Source organism: Pelobates fuscus, chromosome 11 (genome assembly GCF_036172605.1).
Source record: "Pelobates fuscus isolate aPelFus1 chromosome 11, aPelFus1.pri, whole genome shotgun sequence".
NCBI lineage: Eukaryota > Metazoa > Chordata > Amphibia > Anura > Pelobatidae > Pelobates > Pelobates fuscus.
The window spans coordinates 41,034,033-41,059,410 of record NC_086327.1 but is presented as its reverse complement, the minus strand read 5'-3'; the positions used below and the strand labels follow the sequence as shown (position 1 = coordinate 41,059,410).

The 25,378-nt window shown below is 41.6% G+C and overlaps 1 protein-coding gene across 1 annotated transcript in view; it reads right to left on the bottom strand.

Moving 5' to 3' along the window:
• Positions 1–25,378, bottom strand: part of LOC134577726 (synaptotagmin-1-like) — a 245,650-nt gene that overhangs the window by 83,625 nt on the left and 136,647 nt on the right. The window contains exon 2 of the mRNA XM_063436596.1: positions 4,100–4,257. Coding sequence (XP_063292666.1) covers positions 4,100–4,250 — 151 coding nt within the window. The 5' untranslated portion in view covers positions 4,251–4,257. The remainder of the gene's footprint in view (positions 1–4,099; positions 4,258–25,378) is intronic.

The following is a 25,378-nucleotide window of genomic DNA, read 5'->3' as shown; positions in this document are numbered from 1 at the left end:
TCATTCGGAAGCTGCATTCTTTTTTTTTTTTTGTATAATTTTTTTATATTTTTTTAGACATAAGTGTGTTATATTTGAGCATGCTAGGCTGAACGTGCGTATATCATGGCTAGTTGCACTGAGGGTATGAGTATATAGCAGTACATTGTTGTGAAAGATGGCTGTTTAGGGTGTAGCTTGCACGTTATCAACTGTGTATTTATATCAGCGAGAGTCGCAGATGAGTATGTCAGCCTGGGCGGCTGTGCTCTGTGCGTCCATTAGCTCCAGACAGCCTTTCAGGGGTGGACTGGGATAACCCCCACCGGTCCGAGTAGGGGGGGGTAACGGAGCTCCTGCTGGGAAGTAGCTGCTCCTGGGCACCCCAGGATCGGGAGATCGCCCGCCTCTCCCGCCCGGTGAGCACCAGGCCACACTTGCCACATGGAGGTAACTAAGACTCTGTCGAGTTGCTGACCGCTATTAAGCATGTCGGGTCGGTCAGGTAGGAGCAACATTGCTGGGTCATCCCCTTCTGGGGTGAAACTCGTTTGTTGATAGCTGCTTAAAGTGAGATATTGAGGGAGCTCACACGAAGTGCGTCTTTCCTCCATGACAGCTAGGCCCCGCCCCCCGGAAGCTGCATTCTTAGTGAGAGGAGAGACAGTGTAGCTGCTGCTGATTTAATAGGGAAATCGATAGCTAGGCTAGTGTATTCAGTGTCCACTACAGTCCTGAAGGACTCATCTGATCTCTGCTGTAAGGACAGCACCCCAAAAAGCCCTTTTTAGGGCTAGAACATCAGTCTGCTTGTTTTTTTTTTCCTGTGTAATCTAATTGCAGTTGCCTGCCTGCCAGCGTGTGTGTCAGGCTCACAGCGTATACTGTGCCCACTTGCCCAGTGCCACCACTCATATCTAGTGTCACAATAGCTTGCATTTAAAAAAAACAAAACTTTTTTGACTGTAATATAATAGCAGTCAGTTTACTTCACACGTGTGCGTTTCAGGGCCTGCCAGGGCACAGTGTCACACCAGTGCAACTGATATCTGGTGTAACAGTAGTGTACATTTAAAAAAAAAATATACAATTTTGACTGTCATAGATTGAATAGCAGTTAGTTGTCTGCAAGCGTGTGCGTCAGGCCTACAGCGTCTACTCTGCCAACTTCTGCCAGTGCACAGTGCCACTCATATCTGTTGTCACAGTAGCTTGCACGCATAGTACCACTAATCGGAAAAAAATGACAGGCAGAGGCCGTCGTGGTCGTGGTGCTGTGATTCCCTTTGGCCCTAGAATAATGCCCAGTGTTCAGAGGCCACGTACCCTGAACTCGAAAGGTTCTGAGGACATAGTTGACTGACTAACACAGGACACCCAATCTTCTACAGCTTCCGCTCAGAACCTTGACGCACCATCCTCCTCCAGCTTACCTCTCAAGTTACCACTCGCCCGCCTGCCGCCACCACCAACACTAGCACCACAGCCGCTTCACTTAATCTGTCAGAGGAGTTATTTACACATCAGTTGGAAGAAATGAGTGATGCGCAACCATTATTGCCAGAGGATGTAGATAACAGGGATATGTCTCAGTCAGGCAGCATTACACACATGGACGTACGGTGTGATGATGATGATGTTGTACCCGCTGCTGCTTCCTTTGCTGAGTTGTCAGATACAAGTGAAGCGGTTGATGATGATGATGCGTCCGTGGATGACACGTGGGAGCCCGCTAGAAGAGAAGAAGAACAGGGGGAAAGTTCAGATGGGGAGACAGAGAGGAGGAGGAGACGAGTTGGAAGCAGGGGGAGGCTGTCGCAAGGAGCTAGTGGCACAGTCAGACAGCATGCATCGGCACCCGGGGTCAGCCAGACAGCACGCCAATCAACGCATGCTGTTGCCACCACCAGAATGCCGTCATTGCAGAGCTCAGCAGTGTGGCATATTTTGTGTGTGTCTGCCTCTGACAACAGCGATGCCATTTGCAACCTGTGCCAAATGAAACAGAGTCGTGGGAAGTTCAACACCCACCTAGGTACAACTGCTTTGCGAAGGCACATGATCGCACAACACAAATACCTATGGGATCAACACATGAGTACAAGCAGCACACAAACTCAAAGCCGCCATCCTCCTCCTGGTCCAGCATCTTCAGCCTCGTCAACCACTGCTGTCCTCCTTGCCCCCTCTCAACCATCCGCCATTCCGCCTCTCGCCTTGAGCAGTTCCTGCTCATCTGCCCACAGTCAGGTGTCTGTCAAGGACATTTTTGAGCGTAAGAAGCCAATGTCACAAGGTCACCCCCTTGCCCGGCATCTGACAGCTGGCTTGTCTGAACTCTTAGCCTGCCAGCTTTTACCATACAAGCTGGTGGAGTCTGAGGCGTTCCAAAAATTTGTAGCTATTGGGACACTGCAGTGGAAGGTACCCGGCTGAAATTTCTTTGCACAAAAGGCAATCCCCAACCTGTACTCGATTGTGCAAAAGGAAGTAATGGCATGTCTGGCACACAGTGTTGGGGCAAGGGTCCATCTGACCACTGATACCTGGTCTGCAAAGCATGGTCAGGGCAGGTATATCACCTACAGTGCGCATTGGGTAAACCTGCTGACGACTGCCAAGCATGGAATGCGTGACTCTGCAGAGGAGTTGGTGACAACGCCATGACTTGCAGGCAGACCTGCTGCCACCTCCTCTACTCCTCCTACTCCATCCTCTTCCATAACCTCCTCGGCTGAGCCCTCTTCTGCTGCTGCAGTTGTTTCCGGTGCGTTAAACGGGGAGTTTGGTCTGTCACTGTGAAGCGGGCGTAACCCTTACACTACCTGATTGATACAACATCATACCTGATGTTTTAAAGCACGTTATTCCAAGCAATTTAGGAATGCTAGGTGATTTATGCCCTTTATGGATTAAAACCAGACTCTGCATCAACTATGTAATTTTCCATGGGAGTTTTGCCATGGATCCCCCTCCGGCATGCCACAGTCCAGGTGTTAGTCCCCTTGAAACAACTTTTCCATCACTATTGTGGCCAGAAAGAGTCCCTGTGGGTTTTAAAATTCGCCTGCCTATTGAAGTCTATGGCGGTTCTCCCGGTTGGCGAACATTAGCGGAAATTCGCGTTCGCTGTTTGCGAACGGAAAATTTTATGTTCGCAACATCTCTAGTCACTATGCTAAACTAATCCTATATCTTGAATATATTTGCTCAGATGTGCAATTTACCATCTAATTGGTAAATAATTACACATAGAGCTAAAAAATTATATTTTTTATATCTATATTTTATTTTGTCATTTCTTAATATACACCTTGGTTTGAGAATTATTTTAGATATATACTGATAGTTATAGCCTTTTCATTTTGGTTCATTTTTTACAAATCTCTTCTGTCCACTTTTTATGGGGTACCTAATCATCTCATATTGTACAATCCTTCATATTTTTCCTGGTTTAAAAATTATTTATCAGGAAAAAAATTAAAAAGCACTGAACATATATACTTTACTAGTATAAATTCTTAATGTGCTGAGATAATTCAAATGCATGCTCAGTGGAATCCAGATTAACTGCCAATACACTGTTAAATTATTAAAAACATGTAGCTTATCTGATATCGTAGACTTGCAATAGTAGATCACATTCAGCAAACCAAGGAACTAATTTGTTACTTTGAAAATTCCAAGGTTTATTCTGTACGATCTGTCAGGAACATTTTGACATACCATGCGTCTCTATAATAATAGGAGTGTTTTCTACAAGAAAGTACAAGCTCAGCTTGTGTTTTCCCCAAGAACATGCTATATTTTAATTAATGACCCTCCAAGGTTTACAAAACACACTGGATTTCAGTTGTTACAGCCCCTATTAGTAATCTTCTTGAACTGTTGCCTATTGTGTGGTTTGTGATTAATGTCCCCTCTCTATCCTGGATCTCCACTGAAATTATAGAGCCATAAGTGTTCATTGTGGCAATTTCGCTGATACAGACAAATTGAGATTCATTGATCTCTGCAGCACAGGAGTCTAGGCTTGTGTTTATATTACTCAAAGCAATTTTAGCTGTCATCGACTTCAATGCAAACTCTGAAGAAAATAAAAAAAGGTTACCCTACTCACTTGGCAGTTTGCTCAGTTCATTCATAAATTTGTCCTTTATATCTGAGAAGACATTGTGCTTGGTTGGCATATCGGTGACATTTTGGTGAAGGTCGGGGGACACTGGTGGATGCTCAGTGGGTTTCATGGCGGATCTGCGCTCCGGGTTCATGCTGGAGCTGTGGACATAAAGCATAACATGTAAAAAATTGAAAACAAATTAAACATGGTAAGGGATAAAAATATTACAACATTTTGTGCAACTTCAATGAATATCACAGAGTCAAGGGCTTGTGAAGAGTTTCTGAAGGGGATAACTAAAGGTGGCATAGGGATCATACTGGCCCCATATTCCAAGAAATCTGTCAGCTTGGTGCCTTCTACAATCCTTGACTGGTTTTGCTGGTATTGCTGATAAGCAAAAAATATCTATATATTTTTAAAGCTGTCTTTACTTCTTGTTGGCCCTCACTATACGAATGGTACAAACACTAGACATAAGGCCATACTGATCAAGGTACAACTGAAGTTATTCCTTTCTAAAATGCTACATGTTCCAATGGAGTGGCCAAACGAAGATCATAAGCATGTATGCAACTACAACTTCCATGATGCTGTGTCTGCCTTACAGCAGCCAAAACATTATGAGGTTTGAAGTTCTTCACTCACTGATGATATTTTGGCCAAATCTAATGTATAACAATCATATTAAATATTCCATTATTTGCCACGCTGATTATTCTTAAATTAGATCTAATTTTACCGTAATAGATATGACAGAAATGTCATATTTCTTGCCCACACTAGACCTTGGGAAAATACAGAATCTATAAGTGTTTATGGTTAACATATTGCCTTAACATTTTCTTTCCTTATTTTTTTTAGATAGTGACTCACATCACCCATCGCAATATAGGAACAAAACTGATAGAGATTAATTTATTTATTATGAAATAAACTAAAATTGTATTTAGATAAATAGGTCCAAGCTATTTTCAAATGGATCTCGCAGTTGCTCAACCTTAATGCAACTAAAATGCAACACAAACAGCAGCCACATAGTTCTGGGAGTACAACTGTTTTTTTTTTTTATTGAAAAATAAGTCTTCTATACCTGGATTCCCAGCATGGGGTCCCTATTCATCCCAGAGTAAGCCCGCCCTGGCGTCTCTGTGTCTGGGAGATAATTAAGTTAGCCCTAGCTTAAACCAATGATCTCACGGATACAGAGAACAACTTTCCTTTTTATTTAATTGTATTTATTCCATAGATGTTTGATTGTCTCTGCACAGTGACATAATTAATTCATTGTATTGTACACAGTTGGCGCAAACCTTCATGGAACCAATATTATTCTAAATAGTTTTTTGTTGTACTATGTACTGTGAGTTGTACTAGTATATCTCCTTGATCTTTTAAAAGAAATACAGGTATAAACCGCTTTATTGCTTGTACTAGTTTTTACGAGCACCAATATATTGAGCCCAAACACTATAGGTAGTAGAATATGACCTAAATCTGTCAACATATAGAAAGTTTTGTGCAAATAAATAACTGTTTATGATTTGATGGGTATATATTCCATTCAATTCAGCTCCATTCAGTGTGGAATATGAATTAGTATGCCCCTTCTGGTAACAATGGCTCCCTCGAGGATTTGTTAATCAGCTCACAAAGCAATGCTGCGGGATCATATCAATTCATCTAACAAATACATGCTGAAAGTCAACACATCTTTATATCATATATATATATATATATATATATATATATATATATATATATATATATATATATATATATATATATATATATATATATATGTATATATATATATAATTTTTATTTTATTTTTTTCTTCCTCTACATTTCTGATTTATAGCAGCATTTAAAGGGCACAGTTTTCCTGCTTTCCTCCCTGTCACACGTACCTCATTCCCATTTTACCTTGTACTCCATAGAATCCCAGCAGGAATTTCCCAAGTTCGTGGATTGATCTCATATGGGCAGACATTAGGTTGCTACGATAGAACTTGCCAAAAATGGGGTACATTGGTGTGGCAGGCTTATACTATGTATGATAGTATATTCATCATATATTCTAATTAAACCCCCATTATTTTGCCAGGAGGTCTTAAAAAAGCAACTACATTTTGTAAGCTTTGAAGCTGGTATTTAGTGAGCGAGTGCACTGGAATTGTATGCTGGCTCTTTAACAAGAGCCACTGCAGGTGGTATAGCTCCTGCAGGTTCAGTCATGAATGCTTGCATTGCGGCGGAGCACACCCCGCCATGCAATGTTTCCATAAAGGGAAGCCAGCGTCACGTGGTCTGGGCCGAGACAAGTTGTCGCGGGGATCAGGTCGAGATGGGTTTTCAAAAGGAGAGTACTCTGGTGAGCATCATAAGGATGGGCCTGTGGCTCTAACAGTACCCGAGGTGGCACGACGCTGGGGTCCTGTCACATATTCATCCTCACCTTGTGGTATCTGCGGTAATATTTGCCTTCCTGGCAATAACGGAAGTGCCGCTCAGCAACCCTGCGCCAGTATACCTGACTCCTGCAACATATTGGTGGCCGCTGGCCGCTGCAAATCCACACCGTATTTTAGCCCCATGACCGCCCATGGAAATGACGATGTCAACGTGAGTGTCATGTCACGCAAAAGACGCGCAGGCAAGTTTTGGGGTCAAAGGCCGGTTACGGCCAATCGGATCTGCAGGAGGCTTATTTAAACTCATTTTTACTTTTTCTCATTGACCTGTCGTGGTTTCCCTTAGAAGGTTATCCAAGAGTGTGTTCCTGATCGTGTTTTTCTGGTTATTGACTTTGGCTTAGTTTTGACTTCCCTGACTTCTGGTACCCTTGACTAATGCCTTTCCCTTATCGTTGTGTCCCATTCTGTGTCCCTGATCTCCACTAGTATATTGACTATTCTTAGGTACATTAAGTCCGTCCATTCTAAAGTCCGGCTCGACGTTACCCTTAGTCCTAGGTCTGACACAATTCTGCGTGCTGGATCACCTGTAATCCTGACAGGTCCTACTCAAAGGGTTTTCTGTCGGATTTTGGATCCCGTTTGTGGCATCTGAGGTGTCTACGTTGGCAGAAAATCTTCGTTCAGTTAGGGGTCCTTCTGCAGGCCAAGCTAGATGTGGAGGTACGCTTAGGTAGAATGGCGGGTCCCTTCAACTTTTTGACTTTTGATAACCTGCGGGTCTTGCCCTTGGGATTGGTGCCTAAGAAGGAAGCTAGTGCGTTTCGATTGATTCACCACTTGTCCTACCAGGCAGGTGGATCAGTCAATGATGACATCGACAAGGAGGCGTGCTGGGTGCGCTACACTTCGTTCGATAGAGCTTTAGAGCTACTGTGTGAGGCTGGGCCTGGGGTACTCATGGCTATATCGGACATTGAAGCTGCGTTCCGTTTATTACTGGTGCTTCCCGACTGCTTCCACCTATTGGGTTGCCAATCGCAGGGGCTATTTTACTGTGATACGTGCTTCCTCATGGGCTGCCTCATTTCTTGCTTTTACTTTGAAAAGTTTGCAATCTTTTTGGAATGGGTAACAGCTCTAGTGGCAGGATGGGGCCCCCTTACTCATTACTTCCCTAAGCCTAAAGAGATCCCTCTCTACATACCTCAAAACAGAATGCACTTATCATGGTTGATTATATATTTCCTACCTGTTCTATGTTAAAATTTTTATTTATGGTGTATTAATATTGTTTTTGTATTTTATTGTACCTTAATGTAACAATGCAATGATTTGTGGACCCAGGACATACTTGAAAACGAGAGAAATATCAATGTATCTTTCCTGGTAAAATATTTTATAAATAAATAAATAAATAAATAATTACTTAGACGATTTTCTGTTCGTCTGGCTTGCTTCGTCACAGGTTTGTAATAAACTGCTTTGGACGTTTCGGCGGATTACGATAAAATTTTGGATTCCGGTGGCAGAGCACAAGACAGTGGGGCCAGTCTTTCAACGCTGTCCTTTTTAGGGATAGAAAACGATGCGGTCCTCATGGTTGTTGGTTTTGCTTAGCCTCGTGGATCAGGTGAAAGGAGCGAAAAAGGTTCATTAAGTCAGATGCAAACTTTATTGGGCCATTTGGCCTTCGCTTGCATGGTGCTGCCCATGGGTAGGGCTTTTTGTAGGCATTTGTCCTTGTCTACGGTGGGAAATCAGGAACCTTTTCACTTAGTTTTTGTTACGAGGTGGCTTCGGAATGACCTGCAGGTGTGGAGCTCCTTCTTGGGACGATATAACGTCATTCGTGCTGGCTACGGGAAGCAACGGTTAATTAGGTCTTGGATCTGTTTACAGATGCATGGGTTCCGTCGGGTTTGGTGCCTATTTTAAGGGCCGGTGGTGTGCAGAGGGTTTGTTGTGAAATTTAACATTTTTGGAACTGTTTCCGATTGTTAATTTTTTCACACGGATAACATGAGTGTTGTGCATGTGATTAATCGATCATCCTCTGCTTTACCGATGGTGTTGGCTTTCCTTAGACGTTTATTCTTTCTAAGTTTGCAGTTCCATGTTTGGGTTAAAGCTTATCATGTCCTGGGGGTGTTAAATGTGGTGGCTGACTCCCTGTCTCGGTTTCAGTCGATAGGCAGCCCCAGAGGAAGAGGCGGTCGGCCTGCCCTGTCCAGCATCCATAAGGAATCTCGATTTCAAGGCCTGATGGGCCTAGTAGCGGATTCGCCATTTGCTTCCTCCTGGAGGGCTTATCAAGCAGTTTTGCACCAATGGCTACCAGTGGTATCTCACGAGTCGGGTCGGTTCAAAGTCACCTTGACGTTCTTGGAAGGCTTATTGCGTCAAGGTAAGTCCTGCTTGGCAGCGGAAAAAGCTTTATCGTCATTGGCCTCTTTATTTTGGTTGTTGGTTTGGCAGGATATCTCAAAGAATTTTGTTATCCAGCGTGTGGTTCAGGGCTGGAGACGTAGGAAGGGTCCCGATAGTCGGAGGCCAATTACGGTTGAGCTGTTGTTTCAATTGTTGTCCTTCTTGCATAGGGTATGCTCCTCGGATTACGAAGCATTATTATTTGAGGTGGCGTTTTATTTTCGTTTCTTTGGAGCGTTTTGAGTCGGCGAGTTCGTTTTGCAGAACCTCCGGTCGGCTTCACCATTATTGCCTTCAGGCGTTCGGTGGTCTGACGCTGCGGTGGACATACGGGTTCGCTGTTCCAAGACGGACATAGTAGATAAAGGTTCATGGGTGCAGACTGGTTCTTCTGGGGGTCAGTTTTGTCCCGTTCAATTGTGTCAGCCGTATTTGGGAATCGGACCAGGGGTAGCAGGTTTTTTGCTGATGCACAAGGATGGCTCCCCGGTCTCACGCTACCAATTCTCTGTGATGGTACAGGCAGCTTTGGTAAACAGTGGCATGGACTCCCGCCATTATTTGGCGCATTCCTTTTGCATTGGGGCGGCCACGCAGGCGGGTTTGTTAGGCTTCTCGGAGGTGGCAATAAAGCAGCTAGGTAGGTGGTAATTGGGCCGCTTTAAGTTACATAGTTACATAGTTACATAGTTACATAGCTGAAAAGAGACTTGCGTCCATCAAGTTCAGCCTTCCTCACACCTGTTTTTTGCTGTTGATCCAAAAGGCAAAAAAAAAAAAAAACCCAGTTTGAAGCACAATTTTGCAACAAGCTAGGACAAAAAATTCCTTCTTGACCCCAGAATGGCAGTCAGATTTATCCTTGAATCAAGCACATATTACCCTACATTGAAAGATTATATCCTTGAATATTCTGTCTTTGCAAGTATGCATCTAGTAGCTGTTTGAACATCTGTATGGACTCTGATAAAACCACTTCTTCAGGCAGAGAATTCCACATCCTGATTGTTCTTACAGTAAAAAAAACTTTCCTTTGCCTTAGACGAAATCTTCTTTCTTCCAGTCTAAACGCATGGCCTCGTGTCCTATGTAAAGTCCGGTTTGTGAATAGATTTCCACACAAGTTGAATTCGGACAAGCCTGTTATGATTGTGTTTTGTACATCTCGACCCGCGTTATATATGGATTTTGGGTAATTCATACGTTTACTGGGCTGCACATGGAGCTGAGGATGATAGACCTGATTCATGCCATTAGACACAACCTAGCTCGTTGCTACACACTCTTTAAGGACCTTATGCTGATATGGTACGAATTTATTACTCGACCATGTTGTGAAGGGTCTCCTTATGCTCAGGGAATGGAAAGGAGTAGTAGAAAACTTAATATGGCAGTCTTCAGTTTTGTGTATCGTATGGGTGGGCGGGTAGTTAGGCATGCAGAGCTAGAGGGTGACAATATGTGTGTGATGAGGAAGGACAGTGTGCATCTGAATTTCATTGGGCTGGACATTTTCAACATGGGGTTTCAGTCAGGTTTGGAAGCTGCACTGTCTGTGGGGGGCGTGATGCGGAGGAGGGTGGATAGTTAGGAGCGACATCACGGTGGCGGTATTCCTGGCCAGCGCAGATACAGGGGATAAAACTGCTGAATCAACTTGGGTAGTCACAGCCTGCCAAGAGCTGATGGCAGTCGCAGGCTGCACTGGACTCTTGGATTTACGGTTTAAGCTGTCTGTTGAAGAGACATCCCAACATCTGACAGATCAATGTGTTTCTGGCACTGTTTTGGTTATATAAATAAAGCCTTGCCCTTACCAAAAATATATGTCTCATGAGTTTTATTGGGCAACAGGGTTGCGGGTTGAATCAGCAGTCAGGGCACTAGGACCCTGCAGAGCGCATTGAAACAGTGCTCTCTGCATGGTCTTCCCTTGGCAGGTTGGCCTTCCTGATTGGCAAGCAGCCTGGTGGGCATTCACTCTAAGATGGCATGCCAATTCTCCAGCAGACCCACCACCCCTGTCCATGTGGGTCTGCTTCCTTTGGGCAGTGCAAATTAAAAGCACTGACATCCCCTGCTTTTACCACGCTCAGTAGCGCCCTGTTTCGTGAAATGATGATATTTGAGGGTTATGATGTTCCACAAGTCTTTTCCTGGAATATTGGTGAGGGTAGAGTATTAAGGTCAGCATGCATAAATCAATACTATGATTAACCTAACACACTGTGCGTCAGTGAAACCTAGCTTAATATATTTGTGTGCTCAGTTTATAACGTAACCTAGACAAGTGCGCATATGACTTGACTTTGCATCTAAATAATAAATAGATAATGCATATCGGAATAGAAGACATGGCATCATCTGTGAAGCAAGGACTTCTGGGTCCTGCTCTAGAGTAAGCTGCACAATCATCTCCGTGGCAACCCTTCCTCTGATCCTTTACCCAGATGTGTCACCGTATGAAAGACTTCCCAGTGGGATTAGTTGCTGCTATTTAGAGGTATCTTAGAAATCAAAAGATGGTTGCCAGACACTGATTCCTGAGAGACAGTGCCAGACAACATTTAATAGGAAGCAGAATAGTGAAACTCTGCTAGAAACAATTGCGTTAAAAGAAAACAGCTGACATAGCAATGAACAAAAAAATTTTTTTTTTCTATATAATCTCAGTTGCACTTTATTATTACATAAAATGCAAAAAATACACTTGCACCATAGCTCCACCTACTGGCCATACTAACAGGAAGCTAAGAATCTAACAGAAAGTAGCACTGTGGTATCATAATTAAATGAGTGTACTGCACTTGTCTTATCAGTGTCATTGTGCAGGTCTTGATTTGAAAATATATCATGCCTCCCAAGTGTCCTACTATTGGCGGGAAAGTTCCCATTTTGGGGTGGTGTCCCACCGTCCCTTTTCATTTCCCTGGTGTCCTGCATCTGTGTCAACAGTGCGAGGGCTAGGCAGTCTGTCAGATGGCAGGCCCTACCATTTATCCGGCAGACCTGCTCACTTTTTAGACAAGACTGCCCCTTTTCCAGGTGGCACTGTATTGTAGGCATCACTAGTGAGGTGTCCCCTTCGTACTCCATCCCTGCTCCCTCAGGTCTTCACCCTCTGTCCCGACATGTTGAGAGGTACGATATATGTAGGTTCATTTGAAACCTGTTCTACAACACAATAGATGTAACCTATCAAAGGGACATTCTAAACATCAAAACAACATAAGCTTAAGAAGAGGTTTTGGTGTATAGATAATGCCCCTGCAGTCTCACTGCTAAAATCTCTGGCATTTAAGAGTTAAATAGCTTTATTTATTTCTACCCTTATTGCACAGTATGTTTAATGTAGAATGTATTATCTCCTGCTCTAAAAGAATGCTAGATCCTGCAACAGCCCTCTGTGATAGTAAAAAATAGATGCAAGATAAACACACTGTGCTTGAAGATTTGAAAGTGAAACCATTTTTTTCATGCTGATTATGTGGGTCACAGTCACGGGAGGTGTGGATATGGCTTCATAAACAGAAATAATTTAACTTCTTAAGGAACAAGAATTGAACAGTAAGATATTACGGTGTGAAAACCTCCCAGTTTAGAGGCTCTTTTATTATATGTGCAGATGCAGTCAACTATCAGCCACACAAACTCTTTGCTACGAACTGTCTCAGAAGTTACAAACAAATTGTACAAACTGTCAACAATACTTATTATTCAGTTTAGAATCCACACGAACCTGACAACTATTTTATTAAATATAGTGAAGGCAGTTTAGGTATGAATTGTAGGGTTAGATGAATGCACTAGGCTGCCTACTTGTATCAATTATTGACTGGACATTATAAAAACTTATCTGCTTGAAATTAAAAGTTAGATGCAGTACAACATTTGGCAAACATGTAGCACAGGAAAACCATGACAATTTTGTAATCTAATTACACAAATCAATAAACTCTGCACTAGAGTTCCTCCCTTTGAGCCAACCATTAACCAAGGTGGTTCTCCATGTAAAATAGAAAACACCGGGTACCCTCTGTGATAATGATGGTGTTAGTTTATTCCAGGGTAAGTCACCCCACCAATATATACTCCATGTCAAGTTTCTTCTAATACTTTTCTCAATTCTATTTGTATTCCATGTCACATTTTCTATTATTTTCTACATTGCTAATTGTGCACCATGTGATTAATTAGTCTATGGCTATATATATATTCATATGTTTTATTCATTGTTTAGGCATGATTAAGGCTTTATGAGAGCTGAAACATTGCATCTTTTGGTAGGGTGAGTATTGATTGATTCATCTGCTATATACATAGACTCCTGGGGGGATGTATTAATAGTTTAAGAAATTGTGTTAAATAATGTATTAATGGAAGTATATGGAAATAAATAAAGTGAGAAGCATTATAGAGAGACGTCATCTTAAGACTAGGAAGTATGTAATATGAAGTAAAGAAAAACGTTACCTGCGCTTTCTCCTTATTAAGGGTTAATAAGTATAGGGGTGTATATAAAAAATACCCCTTTCTGTCTCATTAGAGATATCTTTGCCAGAAGCTCAAGGAAGCAGGCTGAAGGGTCAGTGTTAGGACCCGCTTAGGGGGGTCTGCCTTGACGTTGGCAGGCGGGCATTCCCTCCAATGGCCATTGGAGCAACTAAATGACCTCCATTTGTCTAAATATACATAGGGATTAAGGAGAAAGCGCAGGTAACGTTTTTCTTTTCTTTGGTTTTTACTATATATTGGGGCTGATGTGTGTTGTAGTCCTTGCTGCTTAAGCGCAGGACTTCTCTTTTTGTATTTGTATTTACTTTGCATCACACAGCCTGGTTACAATGCTGCTACCCATCCCATGTGTTCCCTATTAAGGGTTAATAAGTATAGGGGTGTATATAAAAAATACCCCTTTCTGTCTCATTAGAGATGTCTTTGCCAGAAGCTCAAGGAAGCAGGCTGAAGGGTCAGTGTTAGGACCCGCTTAGGGGGGTCTGCTTTGACGTTGGCAGGCGGGCATTCCCTCCAATGGCCATTGGAGCAACTAAATGACCTCCATTTGTCTAAATATACATAGGGATTAAGGAGAAAGCGCAGGTAACGTTTTTCTTTTCTTTGGTTTTTACTATATATTGGGGCTGATGTGTGTTGTAGTCCTTGCTGCTTAAGCGCAGGACTTCTCTTTTTGTATTTGTATTTACTTTGCATCACACAGCCTGGTTACAATGCTGCTACCCATCCCATGTGTTCCCTATTAAGGGTTAATAAGTATAGGGGTGTATATAAAAAATACCCCTTTCTGTCTCATTAGAGATATCTTTGCCAGAAGCTCAAGGAAGCAGGCTGAAGGGTCAGTGTTAGGACCCGCTTAGGGGGGTCTGCCTTGACGTTGGCAGGCGGGCATTCCCTCCAATGGCCATTGGAGCAACTAAATGACCTCCATTTGTCTAAATATACATAGGGATTAAGGAGAAAGCGCAGGTAACGTTTTTCTTTTCTTTGGTTTTTACTATATATTGGGGCTGATGTGTGTTGTAGTCCTTGCTGCTTAAGCGCAGGACTTCTCTTTTTGTATTTGTATTTACTTTGCATCACACAGCCTGGTTACAATGCTGCTACCCATCCCATGTGTTCCCTATTAAGGGTTAATAAGTATAGGGGTGTATATAAAAAATACCCCTTTCTGTCTCATTAGAGATGTCTTTGCCAGAAGCTCAAGGAAGCAGGCTGAAGGGTCAGTGTTAGGACCCGCTTAGGGGGCTCTGCCTTGACGTTGGCAGGCGGGCATTCCCTCCAATGGCCATTGGAGCAACTAAATGACCTCCATTTGTCTAAATATACATAGGGATTAAGGAGAAAGCGCTGGTAACGTTTTTCTTTTCTTTGGTTTTTACTATATATTGGGGCTGATGTGTGTTGTAGTCCTTGCTGCTTAAGCGCAGGACTTCTCTTTTTGTATATGTAATATGAAGTACTACATGGTATTAAGTGCTCTCTGTATTCACTTTGTCTACAAACGTATATGGTTTTTAGTAGATTTGTTTTTGGCCGAACACGGTTTCGTCTGAATTTCAGAATGAATGAATACAAATGACAATAAATGAAAAGAAGACTGAATTGCTTGGTGGATAGTGATGTCCCGAACGGTTCGCTGGCGAATAGTTCCAGGCGAACATAGCATGTTCGCGTTCGCCACAGATGGCGAACATATGCGATGTTCGGTTCGCCCCCTATTTGTCATCATTGAGTAAACTTTGACCCTGTACCTCACAGTCAGCAGACACATTCCAGCCAATGAGCAGCAGACCCTCCCTCCCAGACCCTCCCACCTCGTAGACAGCATACAATTTAGATTAATTCTGAAGCTGCATTCTTTTTTTTTGTGTGTTTGTGTTTATTATACATTATCCTCCATAGCCAGTAACCTGTGTTTATTATACATTATCAGCCATAGCAAGTAACCTGTGTTTATTATACATTATCCGTCATAGCCAGGAACCTGTGTTTATTATACATTATCCCCCCATGGCCAGTAACCTGTGTTTATTATACATTATCCCCCATAGCCAGTAACCTGTGCTTATTATACATTATCTCCCCCATAGCCAGTAACTAGTGATGTCGCGAACATAACATTTTTGGTTCGCGAACCGCGAACACGAACTTCCGCAAATATTCGCGAACTAGGCGAACCGGGCGAACCGCCATTAACTTCAATAGGCAGGCGAATTTTAAAACCCACAGGGACTCTTTCTGGCCACAATAGTGATGGGGGGAGGGGAGACCTACTTTCCTTCCCCCCCCGGCCCCCACCCCTGGGCGGTGGGTGGGAGCCATAAAGATAATGAGGGGGGACCTACTGTCCTCCCCCTCTCCAGCCCCCACCATTTGGCGGCGGGTGGGGGCCATAAAGATAATGAGGGGGACCTACTGTCCTCCCCCTCTCTGGCCCTCACCCCTGGGTGGCGGGTGGGGGCCATAATGATATTGAGGGGGGGGCCTTCTGTTCTCCCCCCCGGCCCCCACCCCTGGGCGGCGGGTGGGGGCCATAAAGATAATGAGGGGGACCTACTGTCCTCCCCCTCTCTGGCCCCCACCCCTGTGTGGCGGGTGGGAGCCCTAAAAAAAAGACTAAGGGGGGACCTACTGTCCCTCCTGACCACCACCCCTGAGCGGTGGGTGGGGGCCCTAAAAATAAGAGTACAGGGGGGACCTATTGTCCCCCCCCAACCCCCACCACTGAGCAGTGGGTGGGGGCCCTAAAAATAACAATAAGGGGGTACCTACTGTCCCCCCCCAGCCCCCACCCCTGAGCGGTGGGTGGGGGCCCTAAAAAAAACAATAAGGGGGGACCTACTGTCCCCCCCGGCCCCCTCCCCTGAGCGGTGGGTGGGGGCCCTAAAAAAACAATAAGGGGGGACCTATTGTCCCCCCCCCCGGCCCCCACCCCTGAGCGGCGGGTGGGGGCCCTAAATACAAATGGGGGGCCCTAGTCACCCCCTCCCCCCCAAAAAATGTTTTATCTCCCTACCTACCCCCCTCACCCTAAAAATAATTAGGGGGGGACCTTTAACTAAAAACCTGTAAAAAAATATTTGATAAAAACAACTTACCATTCGATGTTTTCTTTCTTCTAAAATCTTCTTTTTTCAGCCCCCAAAAAGGCCAAATAAAAAACCATAATAACCAACGCAATAAAAAAAAAAAAACTAGTGCAAAAGAAAATAATCCATCTTCACCCATGGAGGGCTCCGCGCAGACTGAGCTATGCAGGGCGGGGGAAGGCTTATAAAGTCTTGCCACGCCCTGCAATTAGGCTAAGAACACTCTGATTGGCTGGTCTATGCCAATCAGAGTGCTCTTTGTCATTTTACACAGCGTGGGAAAATTCCAAAGAACTTTCCCACGCTGTGTAAAATGACACAGAGCACTGTAATTGGATGGCTTGAAATCTATCCAATCACAGTGCTCTTTGTCATTTTACACAGCGTGGGAAAATTCCAAAGAACTTTCCCACGCTGTGTAAAATGACACAGAGCACTGTGATTGGATGGATTTCAAGCCATCCAATCACAGTGCTCTGTGTAATTTTACACATCATGGGAAAGTTGTTTGGAATTTTCCCACGCTGTGTAAAATGACAAAGAGCACTCTGATTATTCTATTTGTAACCCTTACACTACCTGATCGATACAACATCATACCTGATGTTTTAAAGCACGTTATTTCAAACAATTTAGGAATGTTAGGTGATTTATGCCCTTTATGGATTAAAACCAGACTCTGCATCAACTATGTAATTTTCCATGGGAGTTTTGCCATGGATCCCCCTCCAGCATGCAACAGTTCAGGTGTTAATCCCCTTGAAACAACTTTTCCATCACTATTGTGGCCAGAAAGAGTCCCTGTGGGTTTTAAAATTCGCCTGCCTATTGAAGTCTATGGCGGTTCGCAGGGTTCGCCCATTCGCGAACATTTGCGGAAGTTCGCGTTCGCTGTTTGCGAACGGAAAATTTTATGTTCGCGACAACACTATCGGTGGACAAAATATGTCCATGCAATTCATTCTTTCGTTCATTTTAGTTTATTACAAGGATGGTTACCTGCTGCTACCTCCTTGTAACATTTAAAAAAAAGAAGTGGTTTGAAGCTGTTGTGAGCGCTTCCTAAATTCTCCCATGCCCCTCTCACCCTGTGGGTGTTACTATTGTATTGTTTACTGATATTCTTGATAAACTACAGATGCCTTTATAGTTTTCAAAAATAATGTGTAGATTGGGACAGAATCGAGAAAGCTCTTGGATTATAAAACACATGTCAAACAAAAACTCAACATGTGTTAATCAGTAAAACAGCCATGCAGCAGCAATCAATTATTTGGCTATATAGAAAGACAGATGGACGGACAGACAGATAGATGATAGCTAGATAGATCAACTTATTTCAGCCTATTTATTTTAGGCTTGGAGATTAGTTTAGTTCCAGACTGCTATTTGTCCAAATTTTGACCGATTTGGTGATCCTGCGCACTCCCAAAACCTGAGATGAAATGAGCATGTTCATTTTAATTCATGATTTGGAATTACAAACTTGATGTCAAAAGATTGGCTAGGGAACATCCAACTAGTGAGCAATGTCACCAGTGGGACATTACATCATGTGAGAGAGGGGATGACCCAGTCATTTGGCTTCATGAGATTGTGGATCATAGGCATCAAAGCTAAATGAATGCATGTGAACCAGCTTAGTCTAATACACACTATCATTCATCAATATAAGTTACAAAGTTACACACTCTGCCAAGGCCTTGTGTATCATTACCGATGCTCACATGGACCTCTCAGTACTTTACATTGCTTACGATAGGGGAATCTATCTCTGAATTCCTTCAACTATCCTTCTTTTTACTGTTCTGACACATCCTCCCTGGATTACTGCTCTGTACAATTATTCAAAGCTATAGCACGTTAACCTCACAACTGTCCTCCTTAACTACTTTACCCATGCCAGCTTATCGTGACCACCCAATGCTTGACTAATGAATTGTTACATTATTCAAATATATAATTGCAACACATATCCCACAGTACAATCTTATATAATATAATTCTGATTAGGATGATTCCAACTTGTGTTAATATCTTTAGTTTGTTTGAAGGCATTAGTTTGGCAAGTTTGCTAAAAGTTTGTTTCTGTTTCAACCAAACTTCCTAATATAAGTTGCTTCTTGTGTATGGGCTATAATGTCACTGTCTATTATGCAAAGATAATGATATAGAAAGTAAAGTCATATTGTTTACTTGTAAAGTTATTGTGTGATTCCATCATCACGAACTACAATGCCAACACTACCAAAATATGGGACAATGGTTGATCGTTTGTTTTCATTTCAAGGAGCCAAGGGAGAAATTATCCCATTAGAATTGTGTTCCTTCACTGCGCTTCTAAGCACATTAAGTATACCAGTTCTGACATGTTAGATTTCAAATATACTATTATTAAATAGTAGGGGATCTTGACTCTCCTTATCCATCTATAACAATGTAAAATAAAAAATAAAATAAATTGTGAGAGTGGGCAATCTTGCCTGGTTCCATAAAATATTATCAATTGCTGGCAATAAATATACCCACAGTTATAAACTTATGGAAAGCTGTAGTGCCCAGTCACAGATATAAAACTATTGACATACGATAAACAAAAAAGAGCATTGAATTATAATATCAACAAACTTATACAAAGTGTGTTTTCATTCATACAATAATTGAATAATTGAACATAATGTGAAGATCATTAGTCATTTATTTATCAAAGATGTAATGTCTAAATGAAATTAATAAAAGAGATTAATGGTAATCTTGTTGATTGTGTCCCTTACTCCCCAGTGCTTCCTAAAATCAATTTAAGTTTTGTACATTTCAAAACTGGAACTTCATAATGAGATACTTAATGATGCACTATTCGCAAATAACAGCAATGCTATTTCGTACATTTCAGTTTTATAGTCAGATCTTTGCAGGAAAATTACACTTTACTTACTTTAATGGATTATCTGAAATTCTGAGACCTTGTTTATTTTTTTTACACTTTTTGGATAAGTGTCATCATTAGGTCTGATTTAAGGTAGTTTGGTATCTTGAAGTGTCAAATACAAACAGCATAAGAAACACTCTTATATCTGACACAGTTGCAGACAAGACAGCTGTCAAAAATGGAATTGTGCCAATGCATATAATAAACTCATTTGTGACATTTCCATTCTCTCTGATACTCTAACAAGAGGAACAAAACAGTTTGAGGGTTCTCCAGCAGTCAAAGGTTGTCACGCTCTGAATTTTATTTTTCCAATGCTACATTATTATTTTACACAAAATAAATATAATTACACGTGTACTTGCCCCGGGACCTTATTTTGTGAATGAGCCAACTCTGTCATGAAGCAGACAATGTTGGCGTCTGGCAGAATTTAATCTAGGCAGAACTGCCAACATGGATGAATAAAAAGAAAATGGCGGCTTATATAAAGCTTTACATGTCATCTTATTTATGTCAACTAGTGGGTACACGTACAAAGAGGACTCTCCAGGCACCTGGACAACATTAAAAGAAGCTAAAATTTGAGATAGTGTGTGTGATAGACATGGGATTACCTCATTTTTTACAGACAAAAATTAATCCAGTAGATAGAATTGGCAGAATGAATATGTTTCTTCAGACTGCTCTTTCCCTTTTGTATTTGTAATAAAAAAACCTTTTTTTTAAAGAAATCTTGGCTGTACAGAAGATACCCAAGTGGATTACATAGGTATGAATTGCAATGTAGTGTGCATGTATGTGTGACACCGTCCATTTTGCATGACTAAGGCATGAGCATGATAACAAAGGCTCAGCATGTGCATGGCATAACACACATAAATACGTGAATTAGTGCCATGATGAAAATGTGGAATGACATGACATAAAACTTGGATTAAAAGAGGGTTGGGTGTTAATACAATGTGGGAATAAGACAAGCATTGCAGGGAGCATGTATATGTTATATAGTTAGTACGAGATCTCAAAAACAAAAAGGAGACCAGCTGTTACTTTTTAATTCTGAATGTAATAGTTTATCAAACGTTAATATTCTGTACACAACATTGGTAACACAGCATATACCAAAAAAAATGGTACAAGCATTTTGAGCTCTGAAAAGGTGCACTGTATACATCCCCTGTGACAAAATATTTGAGTAATCATTTGATCTGTATTCGGTTTTTATTCTGCAGTTGGGATTTTTGTGGTGAATTATGTATACATGTGCATCTCATTACACTTTTCACAGAGACGATTATGTATATCTTCCCCCAACAGTAGGGTGAGAGGCAGATTAGTCAGACTGATAGAACAGTACTTAGAAATCATTGACATGATGTGATTTGTGTCATATTTGTATTCCCCTGGCTGTTTCATCTTTGTGGGATATTGTGAACGGCAAAGTTCACATCGAGACGCCACGATGACAAATGTAGGAATTTTTTTTTTTTTTAAAAAGGATCAGAATTTAAGCAAGATACCCTGTGATTTCTTGATTAAACTAGAAGGTGTGGACAAGTGAACTGCAAATATTAGACCAAATTAGCTAAGCTGGAAAAGTAATTCTAAGCCAGACTGAAAAACCAAAAACTCAAATTCAGCAGTAAAATAAATAAATAAATAAATAAATAAAATATTTTTCTATTTTTTTGGTCTGTTTAAGCCCTGGGCACTTCAAGGTTTCGGTACAAGTGATGCCTACAGTGTTGTCAGGTTAGATTTGTAAATAAATAAATACACACTACAATAAATCTTCAGGCCCTCAGCTTCAGCTGATCATACTACCCCTCTAGAGGCTGCTTGCTACTACTGATAGACTAATACTATTACTTGCTATTGACTGCAAAATCCCATGATCCTCAAAGTCAGAGGCTTTTATAGTGTGTATAGTTTAAAGTGTGGTCTCCAACTGCTGAGTATTAGTAGACTCTCATTGTCTTACAGTGGGCTTGCAACATGGAGATAAATGTAATAATGATAAGACGTGTCAATAGTTGCTTTCATTAAACTATCTTTTTATATTCGTAAAGTTTTTTATTTAATTTATTTAATTTTGATGGCACAATAGTTTGCAGAACATTCCAGACAAAGTATGTCAGGCTCATTACTTGATCTTATTATTTTTTCTTCGGGTATTGTATGTGTTCCATAAGATTCATTCACTATTATTCACTATACAGTTAGCAGGGACTCGACACATTTCCAAACTAATAAAAATCAATGAGAAGCTCACTCTGTCAAACTCACATAAAACAAGCGTACTGACACAACAGCAATGATGAAGAGGGCCTACGTGAATATGAAGTCAGTTGATATGATAAAATGCTTTGCTCGTTAACTTGTTTAATTGCCATCGGTTAATTGATTTAGTAAACACCTCTCCTTAATTTTTCATAAAAGCAAATATGTTTGCTATGAAACATTTACTCTAGAGTTGATTAACTAAAAAAATAATTTCGTGGCTTTGCAAATTAACTACAAAAATTATCTTGTTGCAAATTTACCCATAATTCACCAAATCACGAGGCCAGGGTCAGCTAATGTTTTCCTTAAAGGAATACTACAGTGTCAGGAATACAAACATGTAATACTGACATAATAGCGTTAAATTAACCATTCAGGTCCACTTGCATCACATGGGAATTGTGATTTTACTCATCTTTTTTTTCATGCCACACTGGTCACACTGCGGCTGGGGAACTTGATAATCTCAGCCAATCCAATGCATTTGGAGGCAATTGCACATGTGTGGCAAATTTTGCATCTATACATAGATATATGGATTGAATCAGTGCATCTCTATGACAAAGTTCAGTGCCTTCATGCAGTGCGTGGAGATGCTGAGCACCAGTGCTGCACACTGTGCCACCCTAGACTAGGGTGCACCTAGGAAGCATCTCTAGTGGCCGTCTGAGTGATGGCCACTAGAGGCGTTACTAGGCAGCAATGTAAACACTGCCTTTTCTATGAACATGTGTTAACATAAAAAAGCCTTCAGGGACAGGCTATAGACACCAGAACTATTACATTAAGCTGTAGTGGTTCTGGTAACTGTTGGGTCCCTTAAAGCATTTTCAGATTAGATATTTTGGATACACTGTACATTTGTTTTTGATTTGTTATTGATTATTTTTTCTTTGTTATATTACTTATATTGGAATATACAGAAGGCTGGGGCAGGTGAGGAGGAGCACACAGAGAGCTAGGGAGGGTGAGGAGAGGCCCACATAGAGTTGGGGAGGGTGAGTGGGGCAAAGAGGTGCACAGAAGGCTGTGGCAGGTGAGGAGAGGCACACAGAGGGCTCGGGAGGGTGAAGGGGGCAAAGAGGTGCACAGAAGAGCTGGGGGGGGGGATCGGGCAAAGAGACACACCAAGAGGTTGGGGGGGCAAAGAGACACACAGAGGGGCTGGGGTGAAAAGACACACAGAGGGACTGGGGGACCAAGACCAGAAGGCCTGGGGAAGGGAAAATGAGGCACACAATAGGAGTTGGGGGGAAAAGATAGATACAAATAAGCTGGGAGAAGAAACAGACACACAAAGCTGACAATTTTTGTTTTTGCGGGGGTGGGGGAGAATGCAAGTCGCTGGTCTTGCCTGAAGCGCAAAATAGTCTTGGTGTGGCCCTGGTTGTAAACTAATAAACATCTTTCGTAGCCAAGTTGCATCAGCAGGCTTGGATATTATAGCCAAAATTAGCAAGATTGTAATGTTTTATTCACTCCGTTTTAGTGTTCAGTGAATAAAGCTCAGGAGTATTATAAATACCAGGAATAAGTCTTTGAATGGAAGTACAATTTTTAAACGCAGTTAGACTTAAATGCTGTAGTTTAGCTGTGGAAAAGTAACAAAACTGTGTAATTATTAGGGGGGATTATAAAAAAAAAAACACACTGAGTTGCAGAAGAATCGACTAAAAATCTGGCAGAAAAGGAGTCACCAGAGGTAGCTCGTGCACTAAATGTGTTGCCACTATAAGTCATGCTGACACATCAAGTCGCCCACGTATATATCATGCCAGGGAGAAAATGCCTCTTTTTTTTCTGCAGTCTCAGATTCCAAAATCTGAAAATGAGGCATTATTAATTAAGAATGTGAACAGGCAGAAATACAAAATATACTGTCAATGCTCAGAGCAGCACAGTCAACAAAATCTAAATCAAATTCTTTAATGTAAAATACAAAAAAAATTACATTTTATTATTTTAATAAATCATTTTGTTTATACCGTTTTAACAAACTGGTGTATAATTACACCCTGTTCCAAATTATTATGCAAATACTATTTAAGTGTTACAAAGATTAAATATTGTGTTTTCAGTTTAACTCATGGATGGCATTGCGTCTCAGGGCTCTTTTGATCACTGAAAACAATCTCGGACACCTGTGATAATTAGATTGCCTGGTGAGCCAATTTAAGGAAAAACTACTAAAGGAGGGTGTTCCACATTATTAAGCAGAGCACCATTTTCATGCAATATGGGGAAGAAAAAGAATCTCTCTGCTGCCGAAAAGAGTGAAATAGTTCAATGCCTTGGACAAGGTATTAAAACATTAGATATTTCACGAAAACTTAAGCGTGATCATCGCACTATTAAGAGATTTGTGGCTGATTCAGAGCACAGACGGGTTCGTGCAGATAAAGGAACGTTGAGGAAGATTTCTGCCAGATCCATGCATTGGATCAAGAGAACAGCTGCTAAAATACCATTACATAGCAGCAAACAGATATTTGAAGCTGCTGGTGCCTCTGGAGTCCCACAGACATCAAGGTGTAGAGTCCTCCAGAGTCTTGCAACTGTGCATAAACCTTCTATTCGGCCACCACTAACCAATGCTGATAAGCAGAAACGACTGCATTGGGCAGAAAAATACATGAAGACTAATTTTCAAACAGTCCTGTTCACTGATGAGTGCCTTGCAACCCTGGATGGTCCAGATGGATGGAGTAGTGGATGGTTGGTGGACAGCAACCCTGTTCCAACAAGGCTGCAACGTCAGCAAGGCGGTGGTGGAGTCATGTTTTGGGCCGGAATCATGGGAAGAGAGCTGGTCGGCCCCTTTAGGGTCCCGAAGGTGTAAAGATGACCTCTGCAAAGTATGTGGAGTTTCTGACTGACCACTTTCTTCCCTAGTACAGAAGGAAGAACTATGCTTTCCGTAATAAAATCATCTTCATGCATGACAATGCACCATCTCATGGTGCAAAGAATACCTCTGCATCAATGGCTGCTATGGAGATAAAAGGAGAGAAAGTCATGGTGGCCTCCATCTTCCCCTGACCTCAATCCTATTGAGAACCTTAGGAGCATCCTCAAGCAAAAGATCTATGAGGGTGGGAGGCAGTTTACATCCAAACAGCAGCTCTGGACCTGTGAAGCTGCTATCAAATAAGGGGTCCTATGTTAAAATGTAACGTTACCTATCAAAATGTTTAAAAAGTTAAAATGTTGTTATAAGTTTGATTGAAATAGCTTTTGATTTCAGTAAATATGCTGCAAACACAACAAATGACAATTTTCAGTTCTTTACAACCTATAAAGTGTTTTAAAACTTGCTGTGCGTAATAATTTGGAACAGTGCATTGTAAGTTTTTTATGTTTAAAAAAAATACTGTTATCATTAGGAGGTTTGTTCAATAAAATTTGAATTGTACTCTTAATATTTAATAACATGAGAATTATGCTGACTGTTATTTACATCAATTATTTAGGTAAATGAGATGAATATCATTTGCATAATAATTTGGAACAGGGTGTAACTGTGAATGATTCCACACTGCTAATTGAGAAATGTGTAAAGCATTTAATATGTACATGCGCTCTTATTTCCTCCAATAAAAATATGTTTACA